Below are 20,937 nucleotides of genomic sequence, written 5' to 3' on the forward strand. Positions count from 1 at the left end.
GTTTAAAGTCTGTTTTATCAGAGACTAGTATTGCAACCCCTGCTTTTTTGTGTTCTCCATTTGCTTGGTAGATTCCTCCATCCCTTTATTTTGAGCCTATGTGTGTTCTGCATGTGAGATGGGTCTCCTGAATACAGCAGACTGATGGGTCTTGACTCTTTATCCAGTTTGCCAGTCTGTGTCTTTTAATTGGAGCATTTAGTCCATTTACATTTAAGGTTAATATTGTTATGTGTGAACTTGATCCTGCCATTAATATTAACTGGTTATTTTGCCCGTTAGTTGATGCAGTTCTTCCTAGCCTCGATGGTCTTTACATTTTGGCATGTTTTTGCAATGGCTGGAACCGGTGTTCCTTTCCATGTTTAGGGCTTCCTTCAGGGTCTCTTGTAAGGCAGGCCTGGTGGTGACAAAATCTCTAAGCATTTGCTTATCTGTAAAGGATTTTATTCTCCTTCACTGATGAAACTTAGTTTGGCTGGATATGAAATTCTGGGTTGAAAATTCTTTTCTTTAAGAACGTTGAATATTGGCCCCCACTCTCTTCTGGCTTGTAGAGTTTCTGCTGAGAGATCTGCTGTTAGTCTGATGGGCTTCCCTTTGTGGGTAACCCGACCTTTCCCTCTGGCTGCCCTTAGGATTTTTTCCTTCATTTCAGCTTTGGTGAATCTGGCAATTATGTGTCTTGGAGTTGCTCTTCTGCAGGAGTATCTTTGTGGTGTTCTCTGTATTTCCTGAATGTGAATGTTGGCCTGCCCTACTAGGTTGGGGAAGTTCTCCTGGATGATATCCTGAAGAGTGTTTTCCAACTTGGTTCCATTTTCCCCCTCACTTTCAGGCACCCCAATCAGACGTAGATTTGGTCTTTTTACATAATCCCATACTTCTTGCAGGCTCTGTTCATTTCTTTTTCTTTTTTCTTTTGGTTTCTCTTCTCGCTTCGTTTCATTCATTTGATCCTCAGTCGCTGATACTCTTTCTTCCAGTTGATCGAGTCGGTTACTGAAACTTGTGGATGTGTCACGTATTTCTCGTGTCATGGTTTTCATCTCTGTCATTTCGTTTATGACCTTCTCTGCATTAATTATTCTAGCTATCAATTCTTCCACTCTTTTTTCAAGATTTTTAGTTTCTTTGTGCTGGGTATGTAATTCCTCCTTTAGCTCTGAGAAGTTTGATGGACTGAAGCCTTCTTCTCTCATCTCGTCAAAGTCATTCTCTGACCAGCTTCGATCCGTTGCTGGCGATGAGCTGCGCTCCTTTGCAGGGGGAGATGCGCCCTTATTTTTTGAATTTCCAGCTTTTCTGCCCTGCTTTTTCCCCATCTTTGTGGTTTTATCTGCCTCTGGTCTTTGATGATGGTGACGTACTGATGGGGTTTTGGTATAGGTGTCCTTCCTGTTTGATAGTTTTCCTTCTAACAGTCAGGACCCTCAGCTGCAGGTCTGTTGGAGATTGCTTGAGGTCCACTCCAGACCCTGTTTGCCTGGGTATCAGCAGCAGAGGTTGCAGAAGATAGAATATTGCTGGACAGCGAGTGTACCTGTCTGATTCTTACTTTGGAAGCTTCCTTTCAGGGGTGTACTCCACCCTGTGAGATGTGGGGTGTCAGACTGCCCCTGGTAGGGGATGTCTCCCAGTTAGGCTACTCAGGGGTCAGGGACCCACTTGAGCAGGTAGTCTGTCCCTTCTCAGATCTCAACCTCCGTGTGGGGAGATCCAGTGCTCTCTTCAAAGCTGTCAGACAGAGTCGTTTGCGTCTGCAGAGGTTTCTGCTGCTTTTTTTGTTGTTGTTGTTTAGCTGTGCCCTGTCCCCAGAGGTGGAGTCTACAGAGACAGGCAGGTTTCCTTGAGCTGCTGTGAGCTCCACCCATTTCGAGCTTCCCAGCGGCTTTGTTTACCTACTTAAGCCTCAGCAATGGCGGGCGCCCTTCCCCCAGCCTCGTTGCTGCCTTGTGGTTAGATGACAGACTGCTGTGCTAGCAATGAGGGAGTCTCTGTGGCTGTGGGACCTTCCCGGCCAGGTGTGGGATATAATCTCCTGGTGTGCCCGTTTGCTTAAAGCGCAGTATTGGGGTGGGAGTTACCTGATTTTCCAGGTGTTGTGTGTCTCAGTTCCCCTGGCTAGGAAAAGGGATTTCCTTCCCCCTTGCACTTCCCAGGTGAGGCGATGCCTCGCCCTGCTTCAGCTCTCACTGGTTGGGCTGCAGCAGCTGACCAGCACCGATTGTCCGGCACTCCCTAGTGAGATGACCCCAGTACCTCAGTTGAAAATGCAGAAATCACCGGTCTTCTGTGTCGCTCAGGCTGGGAGTTGGAGACTGGAGCTGTTCCTATTCGGCCATCTTGCTCCACCCCTCAATCCTCTTAAACTCTTAACATTGATGAAATATAAAAATGTAAAGAAATTGATTTGTTAAATTATTTTGTCTTTTGAGGCGTTTAAAAACTTAAAATATAGATGAATCCACATGTTATTAAGGGTCCACTTCCTTTTTTGCTTTTTGTATATTAGGTACTCAGTTAATGCCCTATTATTAAGTGAAGGAAAGCTTGCTTACTGGGGCTTCTTTTTTGAATCAAAAGTAGGTATACTTCCAAGTCACTTTAAGAAGACAGATACGGAACCTCAAGGCTCTGAATTACTATATGATATAATATATTTTTAGTCATTAGTAGGAAAGGGAGGTTTGGTGGCTCAAAGTTTTACTTTTAGAATAACTTTGTGAGGAGAAGAGTTTTATTAAAGGATAGTTTTTTAAAACCATTATTTGAAACTGTATTATAAAACTTAAACATTGAACAATTCTAGCACTTGATAATATGTAGCTTTTGTAGAAAAAATGCCCTTCTTTTCTCTTTCTCCCAAAGTGCAGTACTTCTTAGACGTTCCTATCACTTTATTACTTTTATGTAACCCTGTTGTTGTGATTGAAAAATAAAAAACCTTTCAAACAGCAGAACTTGTTCTTCATCTCTCCCTGTTGTTGAACGCAAGTGGAGATATCCTTGATTTCTCTTTGTCTTATACTGTATCTCTAATCCATCAGTGAGTCTGATTAGCTCATCACCTCTGCTGATGCCATGTCCAAGACACCTTTATCTCACACATCCCTGCCTCCTTTCTTGTCTCTTCCTCCCCTTACACATATCCACATAGTGGCTGAATAATCCTTTTAAAATGTGAAATATACCTTGATACCCCCACTTAACATTCTTTAATGTTTTTCCATCACATTAGAAAGTTCCTGACATAACCCAGAAGGTCCTATCATTTTCTGTCTTCTGGCTACCTCTCCAATATCATTTTCTAACACTTTTTCCTTATTCACGCCATGTCAGTCACACTGTCCTTTTTGCTGTTTTTTAAAATAATCCAAGACTTTTCACATGGTGTTCCTTTTACTTAGATAATTATCCCCAGGTATTTACATAGTTCATTTCCTCCCGTGACATGGGCAACTCTTTTTCAATGTCACCTCCTAAGAGAAGCCTTCCCTGGCAACCTTACCTAAAGTAGCATCTTCTCATCATTCTCTAGCCTATTCCCTTTGTTTTTCCTCAGAGCCCTTATCATAACTGAAGATTATACATTTGTTATGTATCTGAATTCTCCATTAGAAAGGAGTGCAGCAAGCAAGTCTATGAGGGCAGGGTCTTTGTTTTGTCTGCCAGTGTGTCCTTAGCACCTAGAACTGTGCCTATTATATAGTATGTTCTTAGTAAACATTTATTGAGTGAACAAAGGATGGAGAAATCTAAGAGTTTCCAAGTTTTATAGTACCTATGACTGTCACAGTTGATCAATTTTCAGTAAATAAATCTCAGTTACTTCACTGAAAACTAAAAAATTATTTTCTTATACTCATATGTTTGACTGTTTTATTTAGTGCCTACTGTAAGTCTGATATTGTGCTAAAATGAAGCTTATGAAGATGAAGCAGATACAGCTTACACCTTTAGAGAAGTTAGAAATATAGACAGATGCTTATTACCATGAACAGTTAGAAGGTATCAAAAGCCTTAAAAAGGCTGTGGATGAAAGTGTCCTGAAAGTTCAAAGGAGGGATTTAGTTTCTGATCCAAGGAAGAGGGGGAATGATTCACTTGCCTATGTTTGGGAAAAAAGAATGCTCTTTTGGTGTCTTTGGCCTTTCATTGTGTACCTACCTGTGTAACATCGCTCATTTATTGCCTTTTCTCTTTTCCAGTTTGTGCAACCTGTCCTAATCTGGATACTTTATTTTTTGCCTAGACAGTTATAATAGCCCCCTCTTTGTCTACCCTTGAGTCTCCTCATAGCCAGTCACCTGTTTTTCATATGTTTCCCTACTGTGTGACACTGATCGTTTTACTCTCCTTCTCAGAACATTTCTTTGACTTCCTATTCATGATGAAATAAATCAAAGCTCCTTCACAAATCTTTTACTTTAGTTCAATAAAAATGCCACTTTCCTCCATGAAACCTTTCCTAATGTTAAGTGTCCCCTGCATCCATCTCTCATTTACTGTGAACTTTGTTCCCATTGTATTTTGTAACATTCTTTACTGTTTACCATATTCTGCTGCTTTTTGTTACAGTTAAGGGCATATTTTATCTTGCTACTAAAACTGTAATTTCCTTAGAGGGCAGAGCACTGATCTTATTCATCATTGTTATGTGAATATACTCATTTGGGTATTCATTCATTCACCCGTTCCATATTTAAACTGGTCTAGATCCCTAGTCTTGTGGGAATTATATTTTAGTAGAGATTAAACAAATGATAGTAGGGATAGTAGGGTTAAAACAAATAACCAAGTACCCGAACAAGAGAATTTCAGGTAGTGATAAGTGTAAGAACATAAAGCAAGGCAACGTGATTAAAGGTGTGATTAACATATACTATCTTATCATTTTTAAAAGTTGTATAATAGTTATGATTTAAAAATTGTCGGTTTGAGCCTGTAATCCCAGCACTTTGGGAGGCCGAGACGGGCGGATCACGAGGTCAGGAGATCGAGACCATCCTGGCTAACACGGTGAAACCCCGTCTCTACTAAAAAATACAAAAAAATTAGCCGGGCGAGGTGGCGGGCGCCTGTAGTCCCAGCTACTCGGGAGGCTGAGGCAGGAGAATGGCGTGAACCTGGGAGGTGGAGCTTGCAGTGAGCTGAGATCTGGCCACAGCACTCCAGCCTGGGCGGCAGAGCGAGACTCCGTCTCAAAAAAAAAAAAAATTGTCGATTTGGTTATTTTATTCTTTGAAATTGATAGCCTAGCCTCCAAATTTGTATATGTGAGATAGATCACTTTGTTGAAATGATTTTTGGAAAGTCTAAGAATTTCCCTTGGCTTTTTGTAATTACTTTTGACAGTATATATGCTCACTACTATAATGACCTTTTGTTGTAGTCCTGATTTTTTCCTTCTGAAATTTTATTTGATATTTCCTTTATTTTTATCATTTCGTTCACTTTATTTTTTATTTCTTCTCACAGTGCTAATTTTAGTATTTCTAAATTGTGAGGTTTCATCACAATTGAAGCATACATTAATGTGCTTCTGGTTGTGTGTGATTTTAGCATTAAAGAACTATGGAGTATAAAGAGGGAAAACCTCCAGGAGTTTCTGAGAGGAAGTATTTTCTCTAAGGGTTTGTTCTATATTGTTTTCTTACTGCTGTATCGACTTGAGTCTGGTTTTCATCCTACTCAATAGGAGTCAAATGGTAAATTTATTTATGTCATTCTGTTTAAGTGAACTCTTAATGGATAAACAGTTCTTGCTAAGTTTGGTCTTTTGTTTAACTCAGTGTGTGGTATCAGCTGAAAATGTAGCTGTTGATTCAGTCTAGCCAAGCACCTGTCAGCCAGCGGAAAATAGCTTCTTGCTCTGAAACACTCAGGAATTCTGGATTAGTGCAGCCAGCTCTGCATTCCAGTAGGTGCAAATGTTTGAGATGTCTTACTGACACAATCTTTTTCTGTCCTTTTACTGACAGGCTGTGCTGGAGACTATTCGGAACCTGATGAATACTGATTGTGTGGTACCTGACTGGCTGCATGATATCATTTTAGGTTATGGGGACCCAAGTAGCGCACATTATTCAAAAATGCCCAATCAGATTGCCACCCTTGATTTCAATGATACGTTTCTCTCCATTGAGCATTTAAAAGCCAGCTTCCCTGGTCATAATGTTAAAGTAACTGTAGAAGACCCTGCTCTACAAATACCCCCTTTCAGGTAAAGTCAGAACTGGGTATGCCCCTCTCCAGCATTCTGTAGTCAGTGTGCGTGATGCCATCAAGATTGTTAGCTAAAGTGAGTTTTGAGTACTATGTGTGAATTTTGTTTTAGCAGTCCCTACCTTCACCGTGCAATCACTGGGATAATTCTAATATATTTGAATCTATTTCTTAGGGCACAAGCTGTTTTAAGACCACAATAAAAGTAGCCTAATGCCTAATAAGGGATCAATAAATACTTATTATCTGAAGAGAACTGTACAAATATATTTATAGCATTTGACTAAAATATGTCTTTGCATTTATGCATAGTCTGGTATGTTTCTCAGCTAATACAGCTGTGTGATGTTAAACTTTGTTTTTAGGAAAAAATCTCTTTCTTTTAACTTTGCTTGCTTTCACAAATTTGAAATGTTCACAGTATAGCTGGGCACAATGGCTCATGCATGTAATCCCAGTGACTTGGGAGGCTAAGGCAGGAGGACAGCTTGAGGCCGGGAATTCAAAACCAGCCTGGGCAACATAGCGAGACCCCATCTCTAAAAAAATTTTAAAAAGTAGCTTGGCATGGTGGCACACACCTGTAATTTCAGGAACTCAGGAGGCTGAGGCAGGAGGATTGCTTGAACCCAGGAGTTTAAGGCTGCATTAAGCTATGATTGTGCCACTGTACTCCAGCCTGGGTGACAGAGGAAGACCTCATCTCTAAATAAATGAAATCAATACTCACAGTAGTCATATTTAATGTTAAATTAGCTCTGGTCTTAAAATTTAAGTGAAGACAGAACAAAGTACCTGAAATAATTGGTTGTTATTCCCTGAATTCCTTCATATGGATTAGTGGTAAGGCACCGAGTATACCTATGGGTGGTAGCCCACAGATTACTTTCTTAGCTACAAATTAGAAAACGCACAGCTTTCTACTGATTGTAAAATATTTTTATATATAAATATATATAAATAATAATGTATATAATCAACCCAAACAGTAATATATATATATATGTAAATAAAATAATAGGCCAGGTGTGGTGCCTCATACCTGTAATCCCAACACTTTGGGAGGTGAAGTTGAGAGGATTGTTTGAGGCCAGGAATTCCAGACCACCCTAGGCAACTGAGACCTCATCTCTATATAAAAAAAATGAAAATTAGCAAGATTTGGCATGTGCCTGCAATCCCAGCTGCTCAGGAAGCTAAGGTGAGAGCATCACGTAAACCCAGGAGTGTGAGGCTGCAGTGAGCTATGATCACACCACTGCACTCTAGCCTGGGTAACAGAGCAAGACTCCATCTCAAAATAATAATTCTACATGTTAAATACACATATCCTTTATATACCAAACCTAGTCTTCCATACTTTCCTAATCCTATTTCTGGCAAAGACGTTTTTCTACTCCTCCATCTTGAAATCTCAGCATTATTTTTGAATCTTTTTACTCCCATAAAACTCCTGCTGTATCTCAGAGATTCCGCCTTGGGGATCGTTGTCTGTCTGCCTGTTGCCCAGGCTGGAGTGCAGTGGCGCGCACTCTCTGCTCACTGCAAGCTCTGCCTCCCGGGTTCATGCTATTCTCCTGCCTCAGCCTCCCGAGTGGCTGGGACTACAAGGCGCCCGCCACCACGCCCAGCTAATTTTGTTTTTTTTTTGTATTTTTGGTAGAGACAGGGTTTCACCGTGTTAGCCAGGATGGTCTTGATCTCCTGACCCCGTGATCCACCTGCCTCGGCCTCCCAAAGTGCTGGGATCACAAGCATGAGCCAACGCTCCCGGCCAAGGATAGTTTTTTCATGTGCCATTTGTACTGCTCCCTCTTTAGGCCCTCAGCAGTCTTTATGGTGGCAAAATCTTTCCTCTATATCTCACCTCACTAGGATCCATTACATGGTTTACTGCTAGAGCTATTCACTGCCTAGCTAAAAAGCTGATTGCTCCTATTTCTTACCAAAATAAGTACTGACCACTTAGCCTCATTGGCTCTTAGCATTCTTTGGTGTTATCTATTTTTTAGAATATGAAAGGCAACTGGAAAAAGTACACATAGAGAATGAATTTTTTAGTTCAATTTTTGGGACTTCATTGACTTTCCTGAGGTATCTGTGGGGAGTTACCTCCTAACCCCAGGTTATGACCCTCTGCCTTAAAAGCTTCACATTCTAGACGTGTCGTTACAAGGTTCCTGTCATAACAAGGCTTCTGTCTCTTCAGCCTTTTTTTTTTTTTTTTTTTTTTTTGAGGCTGAGTCTCGCTCTGTCGCCCAGGCTGGAGTGCAGTGGCCAGATCTCAGCTCACGGCAAGCTCGCCTCCCGGTTCCCGCCATTCTCCTGCCTCAGCCTCCCGAGTAGCTGGGACTACAGGCGCCCGCCACCTCGCCCAGCTAGTTTTTTTTGTATTTTTAGTAGAGACGGGGTTTCACTGTGTTCGCCAGGATGGTCTCGATCTCCTGACCTTGTGATCCGCCCGTCTCGGCCTCCCAAAGTGTTCAGCCTTGTTTTTTCTCTATGTTCAGGTGAAATACACTGCTTGTACTTGGCCTCTGCTGTTGCTTCTTTCTTCCAGGAATGTCATCCTGTTTTTGAATGTCTAAATTCTTTGAGACTCATCTTAGATGCCATCTGTCCCATGAAATTTTTTTCTGATTAAATGAAGGACAATGAATAAAACACTTTACAATGCACATGACATAGTATTTAATGTTTCTTTAAATTCTCCCTTAATTCTCCGTTAACTGGATGACTTTTTTAAATCTGAAAACTCTCAACACTTTAATGCTTGTAACTCTACCATTTTCAGAGTTTACATACAGGTAGTGAGTTCCTTTAAGCCAGAAATGTTTCTTACTCCTGTGATTATTGTGCTTACAATGTCATGCACCAGATAGGTAATCAGTAAATCCTTGTTAATTGTAAAAATGAACAAAAGTTTTGGTCTTGTAGGATAACTTTTCCAGTAAGAAGTGGAAAAGGGAAGAAAAGGAAAGATACGGATGTGGAAGATGAAGACACCGAGGAGGCAAAAACCTTAATTGTTGAGCCCCATGTTATTCCTAATAGGGGTCCTTATCCTTATAATCAACCCAAACGGTAATTTTACTACCTATTCTAATTGTAATAATGATAATAGTTTGCCATTTCAACTGCATTAGGAATGTTTTTAAATTTTGTTTCTTTTACAACTCCACAAAACTGTTTCTGAACCCTCTTTCTTTCTATTCTGTCAGTCAGCTGAATAACTGACATTTTAGGCCATTCTGTAGTCATAATATTTCAGAAAGAAACATTTTCAGGTACTGTGAGAAATAGATGTTAGAGGGCTACCTTAATTTGAGCAAGGGGTTCTTACTTCATGAGCCTGTGTTACATACAGCAGTAGCCCGAATGCATGTGTTCCATAACTAGTAAGTTGGCATTATATTTAGTATTAGAATGGGAACTAGAACCTTGGCACTCCAAATGAGGTCTGGGATGGGCTAAGTACTGAAAAGTAACTATAATTCCATTTTAATTGTCTGTATTAGGGGGTAGAGGTGAAGGGAGTCATTCAGAAGAGATTGAGGGAACTGGGGTAAATACAGAGCAGATGTTTAGACCACTGGTCATTGTTGTCTAAATTTGTATTATACTGGGTATCATTTATCTGTACCAACTTTTTATTAACTCTTACTTGCAGTAATACGATTCAGTTCACTCATACACAGATAGAAGCCATCCGTGCTGGAATGCAGCCTGGGCTGACTATGGTAAGATAATTGTTATACCTGTTTGTTTGTTTGTTTGTTTTCTGAGACAGAGTTTCGCTCTTGTTGCCCACGCTGGAGTGCAGTGGTGCAGTGGTGCGATCTCAGCTCACTGCACCCTCCGCCTCCCAGGCTCAAGTGATTCTCCTGCCTCAGCCTCCCAAGTAGCTGAGATTACAGGCACCCGCCACCATGCCCAGCTAATTTTTTGTGTTTTCAGTAGAGGCAAGGTTTTGCCGTGTTGGCCAGTCTTGCCTCGAACTCCTGACCTCAGGTGATCCACCCCCTCGGCCTCCCAAAGTGTTGGGATTATAGGCGTGAGCCACCGCACCCAGCCACACCTTTTTTTTTTTTTTTTTTAAACATAGATCAAGACTAGAAGTAAGTAACAGATTTTAGAATGTGTTCTATTTGAAGTACAGCAACCCCGCTGAATTTAAGTGTTTATAAGCAAGTATAGGTTCTTACACATTTAGAGATCTTGCTGCTCACTTCAGTGTTCATAAAGTCTTATTAGAACATGACTGTGCCCATTTTTTAAAAGTTTTGTTTTATTTTTAATTGACATGATTGTGCATATTTATGGGGTATGAGGTGATGTTTTGATGACTGTATACATTGTGTAATGATCAAATTAGGGTAATTAGCAAATATATCATCCACTTGTTTTCTGCATTGCTTATGGCCATTTTTGTGCTGCAATGGCAGAGATAAGTACTTGCAACAGAGATTGCTTAGCCTGCAAAGATGAAAATGCTTCCTCTCTGGCTCTTTACAGAGAAAATCTGCTGACAACTGATTTAGAAGTGTGTTTAATTTTTAAGTATTTGGAGGTTTCCCTCTAATCTTCCAGTTACTGATTTCTGGTCAAAGTGTATTATGGTCAGAGAACGTATTGTATGATTTTAATTTTTTGGTTTTTGCTTTTTAAATGTGTTAAAATTTGTTTTATGGCCCAGCATATGATCTCTTTTGGTGACTATTTCATGTACACTTGAAAATAATGTGTATTCTGTTGTTTTGGAGTGGGTTGTCCTATAAATGTCAATTAGATCCATTTCGTTGATGTTATTATTTAATTTTTCTCTATCATTGCTGATTTTCTGTCTGTTGTTTTGTCGATTACTGAAAGCAGACTGTTGAAGTCTCTCAATATAATTATGAATTTGTCTGTTTCTCCTTTAGGTCTGTCAATTTTTGCTTAATGTATTTTGAAGCTTCATGGATAAGTGCTTCACACCTTTAGGGTTGTTATGTTGTCATGGTGAATTGGCCCCATTTATTATTATGTAATGTCTGTCTTCATTGATGGAAGTTTTCTTTGCTCTGAAGTCTACTTTGTCTGATATTAATATTGTTACTGCAGCTTTCTTTTAAGTCATGTTTGCATGATATTTCTTTTTCTGTCATTTTACTTCTATTTGTCGTTATATTTATGTTGCTTTATCCATTCTGAGAGTCTCTGTCTTTCAACTTGGTGTTTATTCACATTTAATGCAAATTAATGGACACATTATTTATTAAATAAATAAAAAATGTGGCTTATCATTTTTTATTTATTTTCTATTTGTTCCCTTTATTTTGTATTCTTCTGTTTCCCTTTTCCTGCCTTGCATTGTGTTATTTGAATAGTTTTGAGTATTATGTTTTTATTTATTATATTTGTTTCTTTTTGTTTTTTTGAGACAGTCTCACTTTGTAGCCTAGGCTGAAGTGTAGTGGCACCATCTTACCTCACTGCAACCTCTGCTTTCTCAGGTTCAAGTGATTCTTGTGCCTCAGCCACCTGAGTAGCTGGGATTACAGGTGTGCACCACCACGGCCAGCTGATACTTTTGTATTTTTAGTAGAGAATTGGTTTTCACTATGTTGTTCAGGCTGGTCTTGAACTCCTGGCCTCGAGTGATCTGCCTCCCTCAGCCTCCCAAAGTGCTGAGATTACAGGTGTGAGCCACTGTGCCTGGCCTATCATATTGTTTCATTATATTTTTGGGTGTAGTGTTTTCTTAATGGCTGCTCTAGGAATTTGCAATATACTTCACTTTTCAAAGCCTACTTACAATCAGTATTATGTCACTTCAGGTTGAATGGCAAATACTCCCATAAAGATTCCTTTACCTTCCCCTTTTATATTGTAGTTGTTTTGTGTGTTATGTCTAAATACATTAAGATACCATCAGGTAGTATTAGTAATTTTTGCTTTCACCTGTATACGTATTTTAAAGAACTCTAGAGGAAAAAATAGCCTCTTACTATATTTGCCATTTATTCTATATTCCTGATATTCCAAGTTTCCTCTGGTAGCATTTTCTTTCTGTCTGAAGAACTTTTTTTTTTTTTAATCACTTTTTATAACATATCTACTAGATATGAGTTAGTTTTGTTTTTCTTCATGCAAGAATGTCTCTAATTCATCTTCATAAAAGATATTTCACCTCAACATAGAATTGTGGGTTGATAGTCCTTCCTTTTATCACTCTAAGTGTTATTACACTTCTTCTGATTTCCATGTTTTCTGATGACAAATCCAAAGTCATTTTAAATATCTTTTTGTTGTATGTAATGTATCATTTTTTTCTGGTTGCTATCGGGATTCTTTTTCTTTGTTTTTGTTTTTAACCATTTAATTTTGGTATATCTGAGCTTGGATTTCTTTGGGGTTATTCTCTTGGGGTTCACTGCGCTGCTTGAATCTGTAGATTTATGTCTTTTGCCATATTTAGGAAATTTTCAGCCATGATTTTTCGAAAATTTTGTCTATGCCATACTTTTTCCTCTCCTTAGAATTTGTTGACATGAGTGTTAGACTTGTTAATGTTGTTCTATAGATTCATGAGTCTCTATTTTTTTCAATCTTTTTTTCTGTTATTCAGGTTGTGTAGCTTACTGATCTATCTCAGAGTTCACCAGCTCTTCCTCTATCCTGTTCATTCTGTTATTGGACCCATCTACTGAATTTGTTAATTTTATCTTTCAGGTCTGTACTTCACATTTTCTTACAATGTGTGATAACTGTGATGACTTAGTAGTTTGCTATGTGTTCATCTTCTTTTTAGGTTGTGGGCCCACCTGGTACAGGCAAAACAGATGTGGCAGTTCAGATCATATCTAACATCTACCACAATTTCCCAGAACAGAGGACTCTAATTGTTACTCATTCCAATCAGGTAAATGACTCCGTATGTGTGTGTGCGCATGCGTGCATGTGTGCATACAGGTTGGGGCTGAGGGGGAGGAAAGGGTGGGATACAATAAGTTCCTCTTCAAGAAATCTAGTTTCTTCATTCTTTGTTCTCCATTTTTCTGAGCCTGGCCTACGTGTTCCTTAACATATTCTGGCATGCCTAAGTCTCAGCTGGTTTGTGGCTCACATTCTCTCCCTTATTTGGGAATGCATTAGCTCCTAGTTTCCCACGAGGACCCCCTCGTCTCCCTTGCTTCCCCGTCACACAGTGACCATATCTAGAAAACCTTACGTTTTAGCCAATCAGGGTAGTTTAGATTGTGCAGTCTTACTCCAGCCAATGGGGAAAGGCCAGATATAGGGGTTGCGTTAGGAGTAAAAACCCTTCTCTCCTTTGTTCGGTGTGCTCTTGTGAACGTGACTGATGTAGGTAGCACCCACCTGCAGAAGTAAATTGCCTTGCTGAGAAAACTTTTTGTCTGAGTGCTGGTTCTTCCTTGCAGCATTGAGCACTTGTTCCTAACAAGGAAGGAGCAGGGGATTCATGAAATGAATGTATTAATAGATGATTTCTCCTTGTATGAAAATCTGATCATGGGTACTACAGAATACCAGAAAAAGCTAATTGGTATAGATGGTTCCTGACTTTTGGTTCGACTTTTATTCTGATCTATAATATTTTGACTTTATGGTGGTGTGAAAGCAATATGAATTCAGTAGAAATTGTACTTCAGGTACCCATACAACCATTCTGTTTGTCATTCTTATTTCACTGTTTAATATATTATATGAGATAGTCCACATTTCAGTATAAAATAGGCACACTGTGTTAGATGATTTTGCCCAGGTATAGGCTAATATATGTGTTCTGAGTATGTTTTACATAGGCTAGGCTAAGCCGTGGTGTTCAGTAGGTTAGGTGTGTTAAATGTATTTTCAGTTTAGGAGATTTTCAACTTTTGATAGGTTTATTGGAATGTAACCCCATTGTAAGTTGAGGAGTATCTCCTTTTGAGCTACTCTTGGATTATCACTGCTTGTAATGAGAAAACACTGAGAGATATATAAAAGCAATCTTTTATTTCTACTGGAGAGGGTCGTAATGTGAAAAGGCTAAGACTATATTTGGATATATGGTTAGATATTTGGATTAAATTAAATTGCCATTTTTTCCTTTCTTCTACACTAAACTAGAGCTTTTACTTTGAGATTTATAAGCATTAACTCTTTTTTTATTTTTATTTTTTATTATTATACTTTTAAGTTCTAGGGTACATGTGCATAATGTGCAAGTTTGTTACATATGTATACTTGTGCCATGTTGGTGTGCTGCACCCATCAACTCGTCAGCACCCATCAATTCGTCATTTATATCAAGTATAACTCCCAATGCAATCCCTCCCCCCTCCCCCCTCCCCATGATAGGCCCCAGTGTGTGATGTTCCCCTTCCCGAGTCCAAGTGATCTCATTGTTCAGTTCCCACCTATGAGTGAGAACATGCGGTGTTTGGTTTTCTGTTCTTGTGATAGTTTGCTAAGGATGATGGTTTCCAGCTGCATCCATGTCCCTACAAGGACGCAAACTCATCCTTTTTGATGGCTGCATAGTATTGCATGGTGTATATGTGCCACATTTTCTTAATCCAGTCTGTCACAATGGACATTTGGGTTGATTCCAAGTCTTTGCTATTGTGAATAGTGCCGCAATAAGCATACGTGTGCCTGTGTCTTTATAGCAGCATGATTTATAATCCTTTGGGTATATACCCAGTAGTGGGATGGCTGGGTCATATGGTACATCTAGTTCTAGATCCTTGAGGAATTGCCATACTGTTTTCCATAATGGTTGAACTAGTTTACAATCCCACCAAAGTGTAAAAGTGTTCCTATGTCTCCACATCCTCTCCAGCACCTGTTGTTTCCTGACTTTTGAATGATTGCCATTCTAACTGGTGTGAGATGGTATCTCATTGTGGTTTTGATTTGCATTTCTCTGATGGCCAGTGATGATGAGCATTTCTTCATGTGTCTGTTGGCTGTATGAATGTCTTCTTTTGAGAAATGTCTGTTCATATCCTTTGCCCACTTTTTGATGGGGTTGTTTGTTTTTTTCTTGTAAATTTGTTTGAGTTCTTTGTAGGTTCTGGATATCAGCCCTTTGTCAGATGAGTAGATTGCAAAAATTTTCTCCCCCATTCTATAGGTTGCCTGTTCACTCTGATGGTAGTTTCTTTTGCTGTGCAGAAGCTCTTTAGTTTAATTAGATCCCATTTGTCAATTTGGCTTTTGCTGCCGTTGCTTTTGGTGTTTTAGACATGAAGTCCTTGCCCATGCCTATGTCCTGAATGGTACTACCTAGGTTTTCTTCTAGGGTTTTTATGGTATTAGGTCTAACATTTAAGTCTCTAATCCATCTTGAATTAATTTTCGTATAAGGAGTAAGGAAAGAATCCAGTTTCAGCTTTCTACTTATGGCTAGCCAATTTTCCCAGCACCATTTATTAAATAGGGAATCCTTTCCCCATTTCTTGTTTCTCTCAGGTTGGTCAAAGATCAGATGGCTGTAGATGTGTGGTATTATTTCTGAGGACTCTGTTCTGTTCCATTGGTCTATATCTCTGTTTTGGTACCAGTACCATGCTGTTTTGTTACTGTAGCCTTGTAGTATAGTTTGAAGTCAGGTAGTGTGATGCCTCCAGCTTTGTTCTTTTGACTTAGGATTGTCTTGGCAATGTGGGCTCTTTTTTGGTTCCATATGAACTTTAAAGCCGTTTTTTCCAATTCTGTGAAGAAACTCATTGGTAGCTTGATGGGGATGGCATTGAATCTATAAATAACCTTGGGCAGTGTGGCCATTTTCACGATATTGATTCTTCCTATCCATGAGCATGGTATGTTCTTCCATTGTTTGTGTCCTCTTTTATTTCACTGAGCAGTGGTTTGTAGTTCTCCTTGAAGAGGTCCTTGACATCCCTTGTAAGTTGGATTCCTAGGTATTCTTCTCTTTGAAGCAATTGTGAATGGAAGTTCATTCCTGATTTGGCTCTCTGTTTGTCTGTTACTGGTGTATAAGAATGCTTGTGATTTTTGCACATTAATTTTGTATCCTGAGACTTTGCTGAAGTTGCTTATCAGCTTAAGGAGATTTTGGGCTGAGACAATGGGGTTTTCTAAGTATACAATCATGTCGTCTGCAAACAGGGACAATTTGACTTCTTCTTTTCCTAACTGAATACCCTTGATTTCTTTCTCTTGCCTGATTGCCCTAGCCAGAACTTCCAACACTATGTTGAATAGGAGCGGTGAGAGAGGGCATCCCTGTCTTGTGCCAGTTTTCAAAGGGAATTTTTCCAGTTTTTGCCCATTCAGTATGATATTGGCTGTGGGTTTGTCATAAATAGCTCTTATTATTTTGAGGTATGTTCCATCAATACCGAATTTATTGAGCGTTTTTAGCATGAAGGGCTGTTGAATTTTCAAAAGCCTTTTCTGCATCTATTGAGATAATCATGTGGTTCTTGTCTTTGGTTCTGTTTATATGCTGGATTACGTTTATTGATTTGCGAATGTTGAACCAGCCTTGCATCCCAGGGATGAAGCCCACTTGATCATGGTGGATAAGCTTTTTGATGTGCTGCTGAATCCGATTTGCCACTATTTTATTGAGGATTTTTGCATCGATGTTCATCAGGGATATTGGTCTAAAATTCTCTTTTTTTGTTGTGTCTCTGCCAGGCTTTGGTATCAGGATGATGTTGGCCTCATAAAATGCGTTAGGGAGGATTCCCTCTTTTTCTGTTGATTGGAATAGTTTCAGAAGGAATGGTACCAGCTCCTCCTTGTACCTGTGGTAGAATTCAGCTGTGAATCCATCTGGTCCTGGACTTTTTTTGGTTGGTAGGCTATTAATTATTGCCTCAATTTCAGAGCCTGCTATTGGTCTATTTAGGGATTCAACTTCTTCCGGGTTTAGTCTTGGAAGAGTGTAAGTGTCCAGGAAATATCCATTTCTTCTAGATTTTCTAGTTGATTTGCGTAGAGGTGTTTATAGTATTCTCTGATGGTAGTTTGTATTTCTGTGGGGTCGGTGGTGATATCCCCTTTATCATTTTTTATTGCGTCTCTTTGATTCTTCTCTCTTTTCTTCTTTATTAGTCTTGCTAGCGGTCTGTCAATTTTGTTGATCTTTTCAAAAAACCAACTCCTGGATTCATTGATTTTTTTGGAGGGTTTTTTGTGTCTCTATCTCCTTCAGTTCTGCTCTGATCTTAGTTATTTCTTGCCTTCTGCTAGCTTTTCAATGTGTTTGCTCTTGCTTCAGTTCTTTTAATTGTGATGTTAGAGTGTCAATTTTAGATCTTTCCAGCTTTCTCTTGTGGGCATTTAGTGCTATAAATTTCCCTCTACACACTGCTTTAAATATGTCCCAGAGATTCTGGTATGTTGTATTTCTGCCTTCATTTCGTTATGTACCCAGTAGTCATTCAGGAGCAGGTTGTTCAGTTTCCATGTAGTTGAGCGGTTTTGATTGAGTTTCTTAGTCCTGAGTTCTAGTTTGATTGCACTGTGGTCTGAGAGACAGTTTGTTATAATTTCTGTTCTTGTACATTTGCTGAGGAGTGCTTTACTTCCAATTATGTGGTCAATTTTGGAATAAGTGCGATGTGGTGCTGAGAAGAATGTCTATTCTGTTGATTTGGGGTGGAGAGTTCTATAGATGTCTATTAGGTCCGCTTGGTGCAGAGATGAGTTCAATTCCTGGATATCGTTGTTAACTTTCTGTCTCGTTGATCTGTCTAATGTTGACAGTGGAGTGTTGAAGTCTCCCATTATTATTGTATGGAAGTCTAAGTCTCTTTGTAAGTCTCTAAGGACTTGCTTTATGGATCTGGGTGTTCCTGCATTGGGTGCATATATATTTAGGACAGTTAGCTCTTCCTGTTGAATTGATCCCTTCACCATTATGTAATGGCCTTCTTTGTCTCTTTTGATCTTTGATGGTTTAAAGTCTGTTTTATCAGAGACTAGTATTGCAACCCCTGCTTTTTTGTGTTCTCCATTTGCTTGGTAGATCTTCCTCCATCCCTTTATTTTGAGCCTATGTGTGTCTCTGCATGTGAGATGGGTCTCCTGAATACAGCAGACTGATGGGTCTTGACTCTTTATCCAGTTTGCCAGTCTGTCTTTTAATTGGAGCATTTAGTCCATTTACATTTAAGGTTAATATTGTTATGTGTGAACTTGATCCTGCCATTATGATATTAACTGGTTATTTTGCCCATTAGTTGATGCAGTTTCTTCCTAGCCTCGATGGTCTTTACATTTTGGCATGTTTTTGCAATGGCTGGTACCGGTTGTTCCTTTCCATGTTTAGGGCTTCCTTCAGGGTCTCTTGTAAGGCAGGCCTGGTGGTGACAAAATCTCTAAGCATTTGCTTATCTGTAAAGGATTTTATTTCTCCTTCACTGATGAAACTTAGTTTGGCTGGATATGAAATTCTGGGTTGAAAATTCTTTTCTTTAAGAACATTGAATATTGGCCCCTACTCTCTTCTGGCTTGTAGAGTTTCTGCTGAGAGATCTGCTGTTAGTCTGATGGGCTTCCCTTTGTGGGTAACCCGACCTTTCCCTCTGGCTGCCCTTAGGATTTTTTCCTTCATTTCAACTTTGGTGAATCTGGCAATTATGTGTCTTGGAGTTGCTCTTCTGGAGGAGTATCTTTGTGGTGTTCTCTGTATTTCCTGAATGTGAATGTTGGCCTGCCCTACTAGGTTGGGGAAGTTCTCCTGGATGATATCCTGAAGAGTGTTTTCCAACTTGGTTCCATTTTCCCCCTCACTTTCAGGCACCCCAATCAGACGTAGATTTGGTCTTTTTACATAATCCCATACTTCTTGCAGGCTCTGTTCATTTCTTTTTCTTCTTTTTTCTTTTGGTTTCTCTTCTCGCTTCGTTTCATTCATTTGATCCTCAGTCGCTGATACTCTTTCTTCCAGTTGATCGAGTCGGTTACTGAAACTTGTGGATGTGTCACGTATTTCTCGTGTCATGGTTTTCATCTCTGTCATTTCGTTTATGACCTTCTCTGCATTAATTATTCTAGCTATCAATTCTTCCACTCTTTTTTCAAGATTTTTAGTTTCTTTGTGCTGGGTACGTAATTCCTCCTTTAGCTCTGAGAAGTTTGATGGACTGAAGCCTTCTTCTCTCATCTCGTCAAAGTCAGTCCCTGACCAGCTTCGATCCGTTGCTGGCGATGAGCTGCGCTCCTTTGCAGGGGGAGATGCGCCCTTATTTTTTGAATTTCCAGCTTTTCTGCCCTGCTTTTTCCCCATCTTTGTGGTTTTATCTGCCTCTGGTCTTTGATGATGGTGACGTACTGATGGGGTTTTGGTATAGGTGTCCTTCCTGTTTGATAGTTTTCCTTCTAACAGTCAGGACCCTCAACTGCAGGTCTGTTGGAGATTGCTTGAGGTCCACTCCAGACCCTGTTTGCCTGGGTATCAGCAGCAGAGGTTGCAGAAGATAGAATATTGCTGAACAGCGAGTGTACCTGTCTGATTCTTACTTTGGAAGCTTCCTTTCAGGGGTGTACTCCACCCTGTGAGATGTGGGGTGTCAGACTGCCCCTAGTGGGGGATGTCTCACAGTTAGGCTACTCAGGGGTCAGGGACCCACTTGGGCAGGCAGTCTGTCCCTTCTCAGATCTCAACCTCCGTGTGGGGAGATCCACTGCTCTCTTCAAAGCTGTCAGACAGAGTCGTTTGCATCTGCAGAGGTTTTTGCTGCTTTTTTTGTTGTTGTTGTTTAGCTGTGCCCTGTCCCCAGAGGTACAGTCTACAGAGACAGGCAGGTTTCCTTGAGCTGCTGTGAGCTCCACCCATTTCGAGCTTCCCAGCGGCTTTGTTTACCTACTTAAGCCTCAGCAATGGCGGGCGCCCCTCCCCCAGCCTCGCTGCTGCCTTGTGGTTAGATTGCAGACTGCTGTGCTAGCAATGAGGGAGGCTCCGTGGCCGTGGGACCCTCCCGGCCAGGTGTGGGATATAATATCCTGGTGTGCCCGTTTGCTTAAAGTGCAGTATTGGGGTGGGAGTTACCCGATTTTCCAGGTGTTGTGTGTCTCAGTTCCCCTGGCTAGGAAAAGGGATTCCCTTCCCCCTTGCACTTCCCAGGTGAGGCGATGCCTTGCCCTGCTTCAGCTCTCACTGGTTGGGCTGCAGCAGCTGACCAGCACCGATTGTCCAGCACTCCCTAGTGAGATGACCCCAGTACCTCAGTTGAAAATGCAGAAATCACCGGTCTTCTGTGTCGCTCGCTCTGGGAGTTGGAGACTGGAGCTGTTCCTATTCAGCCATCTTGCTCCGTCCCCTATAAGCATTAACTCTTATTGGGAGCATTTTTATTCCTTTAGTAGAATGAATATTCCTGAAAGACTAAGGTCTAAAGTGCATTGATGCTGGATTAAATTTCAAATTCATGTGAAATGTACACCTGTATTACATGAAGGGAGTGTATTCTACGTTAGTCATTCTCAAGCTGTCAGAAATGAGGGAAGAACAAGTAACATTTATTAGATCTGATATAAAATGATACAGGCAACTCTGAGAACATCCTGAAGCACATGATGAAATTTACATGGTAGTCAAAACCTCTGAAAGTTTTTTCTCGGAGTTTATGTTAACAGTGGTGACTTCAGTTGACCAGTCTTAGAAAGAATTGGTATACACAGAAGCATTCCAAAAACAAGTGTTATTGGAATGCCAAATATCAGTTATTCTGGTGATCATTA

At 40.1% G+C, this 20,937-nt stretch overlaps 1 protein-coding gene across 3 annotated transcripts in view; it reads left to right on the top strand.

Annotated features, from left to right (window-relative positions):
• The window catches only part of AQR (aquarius intron-binding spliceosomal factor), a 134,940-nt gene that overhangs the window by 71,808 nt on the left and 42,195 nt on the right, over positions 1-20,937 (top strand). For all 3 annotated transcript variants that reach the window (XM_033190658.1, XM_033190659.1, XM_033190657.1), the window contains 4 exons: positions 5,985-6,226; positions 9,166-9,312; positions 9,899-9,968; positions 13,022-13,132. In XM_033190658.1, the coding sequence (XP_033046549.1) occupies positions 5,985-6,226; positions 9,166-9,312; positions 9,899-9,968; positions 13,022-13,132 (570 nt within the window). The remainder of the gene's footprint in view (positions 1-5,984; positions 6,227-9,165; positions 9,313-9,898; positions 9,969-13,021; positions 13,133-20,937) is intronic.

Source organism: Trachypithecus francoisi, unplaced genomic scaffold, assembly GCF_009764315.1.
Source record: "Trachypithecus francoisi isolate TF-2019V2 unplaced genomic scaffold, Tfra_2.0 Lachesis_group3, whole genome shotgun sequence".
NCBI lineage: Eukaryota > Metazoa > Chordata > Mammalia > Primates > Cercopithecidae > Trachypithecus > Trachypithecus francoisi.